We start from the raw sequence: 8,472 nt of genomic DNA, 5'->3' as shown, positions 1-8,472 counted from the left end.
TCATGAAGTCTAGAGATGAGCCCTTTCTTTACCTTCTTTGTCAAAGCCCCTAGCGCAGCCCAAGAGCTTCCATTGTTTCCCAATTGGCAAACTCCTTTCCTTCCGCATGCACTCAGAGGATTGTTCTTCATATGAAGATAAGCAGCAGGAGGTGGCTACTGGGGTCTCATTCCTTTCTCCGGGGTAATATACACCCCATTCTAGGAGCAGGCGGGTTCCCAATAACATCATTAAACCCCATGTGAATGTGCTTGGGGCCACAACCACAGCAGCCGCTGCCAAACCTGCAGCCAGTCTGCAGCCCTACACCAGACGAGAGGACACCCGTCCTCCTTTCCACTTGTGGGCTCCTTCCAAACGGGGACTCCGTGAAATCTGTTACTGACTCCCTACCCCCTGTTGGCTCAAATTTTGTTCTTTTTTTCTTCTCTATACAATTTCTTTAATGGGCAAAACCGGGACAAACGCACGTGGACATTTAAAAGTGAAAGCTTCATGAAACGTACCATTTCTCCTCGTTAAGATGTCTGCTTAATGACACACAAGGGCTAAACAGGGCTTTTCCCCAAGAAAAATATTCGAGTCTCTTGAACAGAAGATTGAAATGACACTCTAAACATCGATTTTTGCCCCCCTCGGCGACGTAGGAAAAGTCAGCAAGTGCAAGGTCAGCCTTGTGAGAGGCCTCCTTTCTTGGAGAAAAGAACGGAGCTGAAGGATCAACAAAGGGAAGGGCCTCTCAGCAACTTTAGCGCTGGATGTGGAAGGAGGACTGCAATCGTTTAAATCGATGACAAAACTTTCACTATTCTGCTTTTCAGCCATTTTCACCACAGAGGCTTTAACCAAGAAATTACATACAGGAACACATCTTTCTAGCCAAAAAAGAAAAAAAATTTTTTTACTAGTAACTAGGCGTCCCTCCTCCACATTTCCAGCTGCCAGCGGCATGCAGGGTGGGGATGAATTAGGCGGTGCGAAGAAGCGTACGCTGACCAGCCAAGATGGCCACTTTCTCAGGACTGAGGGCCACTGGCTCCCTGTCACCCGGGCATCCAAACGTGGGGCCGCCGGAAAAACCCACGGGAAAGAGCCGGAGGACAAAACCTTCACGATTCCCATAGCCGCCACTGGGGGACGCGACCTCGCCGCCAGACACCCGAGCCAACGGTCGGGAGGGAGGTCCCATGTCACAGCACAAGGGGAGCAACTCCACTAAGCCCCTGTCGCCTTCCTCCCACATCATACACAGAGGGGTACAACGACCCGCACACTCGTGTTTGAACTTGTCCCTTGTCAGGGGTGCTTGTGCCAGCTGAATATTCGCCGGAGGGCAGCACAGCGTCCGCTCGCCAACACCGCCCGGCAGAGTGGTTCCGCCCGAGCGGCCGGCGGCGCGCCGCCCCTTCACCCCCGGCGCCGGCCGCGCACAGGCGCGCCGCGGCGAGAGGCGGGCCCGGGCCGGCGCGCGCGGGCGCCCTGTATAAATACTGCGCCGCGCCGCCCGCAGCCCGGTTCGCTCCGCACCGTCCGCCTGACTCGAGCTCGGTGTTCTGCTCGCGCATCTCGCAGCCGTCGCCTCCCCGCTCCCTGTTCTCTTTCTTCAACGTCACTTTTACTCAGCGCCACTGTCACCAACACCAACATGAACGGGCAGCTCAACGGCTTCCACGAGGCGTTCATCGAGGAGGGCACGTTCCTCTTCACCTCCGAGTCTGTGGGGGAAGGCCATTCAGGTGAGGTGACGGGGCCTGGCGCGGAGCGAGGGCGGGGCGCGGGGCGCGGCGCGGCCGGGTGGCTCCGACCGGCTGGCGGTGGTGCCCACACAGGTTGCCCTTGCTTGCTGGGCTGTGGGAAAAGCGGTGGCCGCGCGCCCTCTTCGTGTCGCCGTCGGCGCCGAGCGCGTGGCCGCCGTTCCCCTCCCCCTTTCCCTCCACTCGCATCCGGCCGCGCGCCCCGGCGCGCGGAAGATTCCAGAAAACAAGAAGGGCGGAGGCCGCGGCGGCTTGTGCTCTACTCGGGGAGGGCACTATTTCTTCCTCTCCGCCCTGCTCTACGAAAAACCTCGAGTGGGCGACCCGCCCGGAGTGCGCGCGCCCGGGCCTCGGGAGCGCGCGCCCCGCATTGCAGCGGCAACCACGTGTCTGCCTCCTGTGGCATCTGGGTCGGGCCAGTGGCCGTGTGGCCGGGCTGCCGGAGCGCTCGGAATTGGGGAGCCCGGGGCTGGTGCCCAGGGACACCTCTTCCGAGTTTCTTCGCGTGGGTCGGCACTACTCTGGGAGAACACGGCCCATCCGTTAGGCAGTGTATGGCCTCGCCTTTGAGGTGACAGTCTCCAACTAAATATAGCGCGTGTTGGAGAAGGCAGGCCTTATTTGGGCCGCGCCTGAAAAGGATGGAAGCGTGAATTAAGCGTAAGTTGCCATTGTGTTTTAAAGTTTTGGGTGCTTTCCGTTAGGCAGGGTTTTACCTCGTTTCCTTCTCCGGGCTTTGTCCACTGGTCCGCCATTATGGGGATCAGTTTACACGTGGACGAGTGAAGCTCTTTCAAGGAACTTTAAATCAGTCTGAAAACCTCACCTGGTGAAGATCATCTTTTGCTGAACTGCTTTTGCTTTCTTAGGTTGACCACAATACATACTTATCTAGCGTGGTGGTTTAAGGGTCCATTTCTTTCTTTTAAGTCTACTGTCCCTTTGATGAAAGTCCACAAGCATAACCTATTGGTGTAGGAGAATACAAAACCCAAGACCCTGATGAGTAAAGGTCGGGTGACTCAATTATTTAAGTCATGGGCATTTGTAACAGTTTGTAGATTGTCTTGAACCTTTGGCTTCACTGGAGTGTACATTTTGCTTGGTTATAGAAAATTCAGGAAAGTAATATTGGCGTATTTCTGTTCCTTTCCCAGTTTTTAACAGATGACAATATAGAGGAGAAATCAACAAGGATTTGGAAGACATTTGGGCACTTGGCAGTCTGATCAGCTTTTGTTCCTAGACTACGCATAACAATCAAATAATTTGCCATTTCATTCCTTTTGTTCATAAAGTGTCCTTGCTGTCATTGTTTAACTCTTGTTGACATCATTTCTCACTACCCTGATTGGTGTTAGATCAGGGAGAAATTGATGAGAAAAAAAAGTTTACCTTTCTGGTTGGTTGAGTTTATAATGCAAGCTTTAAAATTTGGGGATAAAATGTTAAGTATTGTTTGAAAATGAAAATCAGCACTCTAAAGCTAAATGCTTCCTAGCTTTGCTTTTGGATGTGAAGATAAAGCCATTCCATTTCTACTTTCACTTGAGTAATCTTGATAATGTGGCTGTTATATTTAACAGTAGAAATTGTTTTGCCTGGGAACTTAATTTTTCAAAATGTCTGGAATACTGTAGAGATGGAACTGAAGTCCGTGTCATGTGTAAAGTATATATGCTGTAAGATTAAATGTATTGCTGGGTATTCTTCTGGCTTACCTGAATTGGTGAGCTTGTGGTGCAGCTATATTAAGACCATGGTGTCAAGTTTTCAAGTAACATGCAATGCTACATCCAGGATCTATTTTTTAGGTAAATGGTTTCTGGTAAAACAGTACTTTAGTTTGGAGTGCTGCTGAATTGTACATCTGAAAATGTTTAGAATGGTAAGTCTTATATAGGTGTTAACCGCAATTATGAGAAGAAAGCTCTACCAAAGATCTTGACAGCTGTGGTTATCAGGAAGAGGGCATGGCGTAACTTACATTAACAGTAAGTTAAAGAAATTGAGCTAGGAATTGTTTTTCCCCCCAGATAAGATTTGTGACCAGATCAGTGATGCTGTCCTTGATGCTCACCTTCAGCAGGATCCTGATGCCAAAGTGGCTTGCGGTAGGTTCAGAATGCTGCTGCTGGTTTTGTTTAGTTTTTTTTTTTTTAAGATTTTATTTTTCTAGAAAGAGGGGAAGGGAGGGAGAAAAACGGATGTGCGAGAGAAACGTTGATCGGTTCTTACGTGCCCCCAACCAGGGACCTGACAGAGAATGAAAACAGCAACCATTTGGTCCACAGGATGATGCCCAACCCATTGAGCCACACTAGTTAGGGCCAGAACACTGCTTTTTATCAACTGATGAAAAGGTAGCATCATGAAAATTATGTGACACTTGAGTGTGAACCTCTGTTTTATTAGAAACTGTGGCTAAAACTGGAATGATCCTTCTTGCTGGGGAAATTACGTCCAGAGCTGCTATTGACTACCAGAAAATTGTTCGTGAAACCATAAAACACATTGGATATGATGATTCTTCCAAAGGTATATTTTAATGAGTTGGCTTTTTCTAAGCTCATTTTTCCAAATATTTTCTTCAGTGCTCTCTAGCTCTATCTTCTAAAGATGTTCCTATTAATCTTTAACTCCACTTGTATAGTTTTACTATCCTTTTGTTCCAACCCTATTCCATCCTCTTGAAAGTACTAAGTTTTAGGTATATTTGATTTCTTTACCAATACAGGTGACTCTTGAACAGCACAGAGGTTAAAAGCACCGACCTGATCAATAGCACCCTGCTCCCCTCCCTCCACTCTTCCCCCGCCCCCATACACAGTTGTCTATCATCTACAGCCAAGTGGCAGATGCGTTATTCAAGGGTTAGCTGTATAGAATCCTAGATAATTGTAGCAAGAAGGTATTACTATAGCCTCTTTAAAGAAAACTGCTTTGGTTTGTTACAGGGTTTGACTACAAGACTTGCAATGTGCTAGTGGCCTTGGAGCAACAATCACCAGATATTGCTCAAAGTGTTCATCTTGACCGGAATGAGGAAGACATTGGTGCAGGAGACCAGGTATTGTGATAGGCGCTATTTGCATCTCTTCTAACACTGCATTTTGAGGCTTGGGTTGATAACATTGGTGACTTTCCTTTGTTAGGGTTTGATGTTTGGTTATGCCACTGATGAAACAGAGGAATGCATGCCTTTAACCATCGTCTTAGCACACAAGCTCAATGCCAAAATGGCTGAACTACGCCGCAATGGCACTTTGCCTTGGTTACGCCCAGATTCTAAAACTCAAGTAAGTGACAATCATATAGTTAAATTACATATATTGCATTGGCCCGGAATATCAGTGAAGTTGTTTGATTAAAGCTGACTAAAAAAAAGAAAATGGCATTTGTCTTTTGTGACTTAGGATAGAAAACCAAGAACAAAACTTGTTTAGTACACTGATATCCTGATGACCTGTCTTGCCTTCAAGGTGACTGTGCAGTATATGCAGGATCGAGGTGCTGTGATTCCCATCCGAGTCCACACAATCGTTATATCTGTACAGCATGATGAAGAAGTTTGTCTTGATGAGATGAGGGATGCCCTAAAGGAGAAAGTCATCAAAGCCGTCGTACCTGCAAAGTACCTTGATGAGGATACAATCTATCATCTACAGCCAAGTGGCAGATTTGTTATTGGTGGGCCTCAGGTAAGGCCTTACAAATGTCAATTCAATTTACTCTTTGGGGTCTTCTGTGATGGTTATTGGCAAGATTTTGGTTCTCACCTTTTCTCTTGATTGATTGATTTGAACCCTACCTGTGAATCTCTTGAGGGTATTTGCTGAGTAATACAGAATAGGCATTTAACAAACTTGATGTAGAATCACTTACTGGAAAGGATAAGGCATAAAGTGACTTAAATCCTTTTGATTTCAGGGTGATGCTGGCTTGACTGGCCGGAAAATCATTGTGGATACTTACGGTGGTTGGGGAGCTCATGGAGGAGGTGCCTTTTCAGGAAAGGATTATACCAAGGTGGACCGTTCTGCTGCTTATGCTGCTCGTTGGGTGGCAAAATCCCTTGTTAAAGGCGGTCTATGCAGAAGGGTTCTTGTGCAGGTATGTATTCTTTAATATAACTAGAGTGATTCAAAGGCATGTAAGTGGGAGGGCATTTAGTAATTATCTACTTTTCTTTTTTTATGCCAGTGTATGCAAGAGGGTGGATCTGTTGGTAACTGACTCTTACGACATTTCAATCGTTTTAGGTCTCTTATGCTATTGGAGTTTCCCATCCATTGTCTATCTCCATTTTCCATTATGGCACCTCTCAGAAGAGTGAGAGAGAGCTATTAGAGATTGTGAAGAAGAATTTTGACCTCCGCCCTGGGGTCATTGTCAGGTAAAGATGGTAAAGCCTATTGCTAGTGAAAAATATTAAGGGTGAGGGGGTGTGAATATGTACGAGATATATTCAAGTCTGAGAACATGAAGGAAGACTCCTTAAATAGGGAAGCATTTTTAATTTTCTAGAAATGTGTTGGTATTATCTTCTAAGTTGCCTTCAATAAAGGCTTAAATTATTAAGAAAAATCCACAAGTATATAGTGCTCCATGGCTTAGACTTAACCACCCTAGAGAGTCTTCCACATTTGATGTTGGGCATTGTGCTCATCTTACCTAAGAATGTTTACTTCGGAGAAGTTAGTACAGATAAAGGGGATGTTCAAGACCATTAATAAGGAAAATAACCGTGTAGGGTGTGGGCATGGGACTTTGGTAAGTATTTCATGATCTCAAATGAGCTTTTTAACACTTGAAATTTCTCAGAATAATGACAAGTTTTCATATTTGTTGAGCCAGGGATCGAAAAACAAGAACTATAGTTACTAATTAAGGACTGTGCAAGGAGTTTGGACACCAGGGAAGTAACAAACACTTTTGCCACAAACTTTTTTCCTAGCATACTCCAGGGAACTGAACTCATTTGCCAGAAGTCTTGAAAATGAGTCTTGCTGATTGTTTTTGCTTAATTTTAATTGATTGCTACATATTAAGTTACGGACTTATATATTCCAGGGATCTGGATCTGAAGAAGCCAATTTATCAGAGGACTGCAGCCTATGGCCACTTTGGTAGGGACAGCTTCCCATGGGAAGTGCCCAAAAAGCTTAAATATTGAAAGTGTTAGCCTTTTTTCCCCAGACTTGTTGGCGTAGGCTACAGAGAAGCCTTCATGCTCTGAGGGAAAGGGCCCTTCTTCCTAAATTTTCCTGTCCTCTTTCAGCTCCTGATCAGTTGCAGTCACTCTAGTCAATGACATGAATTTTAGCTTGTGTGGGGGAGTGTAAGTTCGGCTTGCTATTCTGTCCCTAGGTTTTTTGTTCATTATAATGAATTTAGTGAGCATAGGTGATCCATGTAACTGCCTAGAAACAAACCAACAACACTGTAGTAAATAATGCTTTGAAATTGAAACTCTGTGCCCTATCACCCAACCCCCTAAAATTCTAATTGCATTGACTTGCTCACCAAATGCTGAAAATGTCCTTGTAATGTGCACGTAAAGTACTTGTAGTTCCATTATAGCTTCTGTCTGGCAATGCCACAGCCCTGTCAGCATGAATTTGTAATGTCTTGAGCTCTATTATGGATGTGAAGCTTTCCCTTTACCCTCCCTATAACATGATCCATTTTTAATTATGTAGCTCTTTGTCAGGGAGTGTTCCCTATTCAGTCATTCTTGCATGTAACGCAAGTTCCAGTTGGAGCTCTAGCCTGACGTTAAAAAAAAAAAAGGGGGCAGTTACCATTAAACCATCTCCCTGGTGCTTATGCTCTTAATTGCCATCTCCTAAACAGCACCAAATCAAATCTCTCCACTTACTCAGCTGTCTTTTGGAGGACGTACGTAATAAGGTTTTTATTTAGTAAACCAATCCTATGCATGGTTTCAGCACTAGCCAAACCACCAACTCCTAGCTCTAGAAAAACAGGCACTTGGCACCCTTGTGATGTCATACAGAGAAGTCATAGGGCAGTACCTGAGGGTCTGTAGGTTGCACACTTTGGTACCAGATAACTTTTTTTTTTTCTTTATAAGAAAGACTAAGTACTCCACACTGCACAATAACTCCTCCCAGGGTTTTAACTTTGTTTTATTTTCAAAACCAGGTCCAATGAGCTTTCTGAACAGCTGGTGTAGCTACAGAGAAACCAGCTTTCTTCAGACAGCAGTGCTTTTGGCGGGGAGGAGGAAAATCCCTTCATACTTGAACATTTTCTAATTGCTTATTTATTGTATTCTGGGGTATGGCGTAAGTACAGAGAAGCCATCACCTCAGATGGCAGCTTTTAAAAGATTTTTTTTTTTCCTCAACACCATGATTCCTTTAATGTTTCCAGCATTCCCAGGTAGGCCAAGGTGTCCTACAGAAAAACCTTGGGTTAGACCTACAGGGGTTCTGGCTGGTGTTAACAAGGGAGGGCAGAGCTGGTGCAGCTGGCCATGGAGAAAGCTGACTTGGCTGGTGTGGTACAGAGAAGCCAGCTTGTTTACATGCTTATTCCATGACCGCTTGCTCTAAGCAGAAAGTGCCTTTCAGGATCTATTTTTGGAGGTTTATTACGTATGTCTGGTTCTCAATTCCAACAGTTTAATGAAGATCTAAATAAAATGCTAGGTTCTACCTTAACTGTGTCCATTATTTTAAAGTTTTGGTAG

The 8,472-nt window shown here is 45.4% G+C and overlaps 1 protein-coding gene across 1 annotated transcript; it reads left to right on the top strand.

Moving 5' to 3' along the window:
- The first annotated feature begins 1,502 nt into the window (after positions 1–1,502).
- On the top strand, positions 1,503–8,443 carry MAT2A (methionine adenosyltransferase 2A). The gene is made up of 9 exons (XM_024558441.4): positions 1,503–1,736; positions 3,791–3,868; positions 4,170–4,292; positions 4,712–4,824; positions 4,910–5,053; positions 5,237–5,455; positions 5,685–5,867; positions 6,017–6,150; positions 6,828–8,443. The coding sequence occupies exons 1-9, from the start codon at positions 1,646–1,648 to the stop codon at positions 6,928–6,930; spliced, it is 1,188 nt and encodes a 395-aa protein (XP_024414209.1). The 5' UTR covers positions 1,503–1,645; the 3' UTR covers positions 6,931–8,443.
- The last annotated feature ends 29 nt before the right edge of the window (positions 8,444–8,472 follow it).

This window comes from Desmodus rotundus, chromosome 5 (genome assembly GCF_022682495.2).
Source record: "Desmodus rotundus isolate HL8 chromosome 5, HLdesRot8A.1, whole genome shotgun sequence".
NCBI classification, from domain to species: Eukaryota; Metazoa; Chordata; class Mammalia; order Chiroptera; family Phyllostomidae; genus Desmodus; species Desmodus rotundus.
This window is presented reverse-complemented; position numbering and strand designations above follow the sequence as displayed.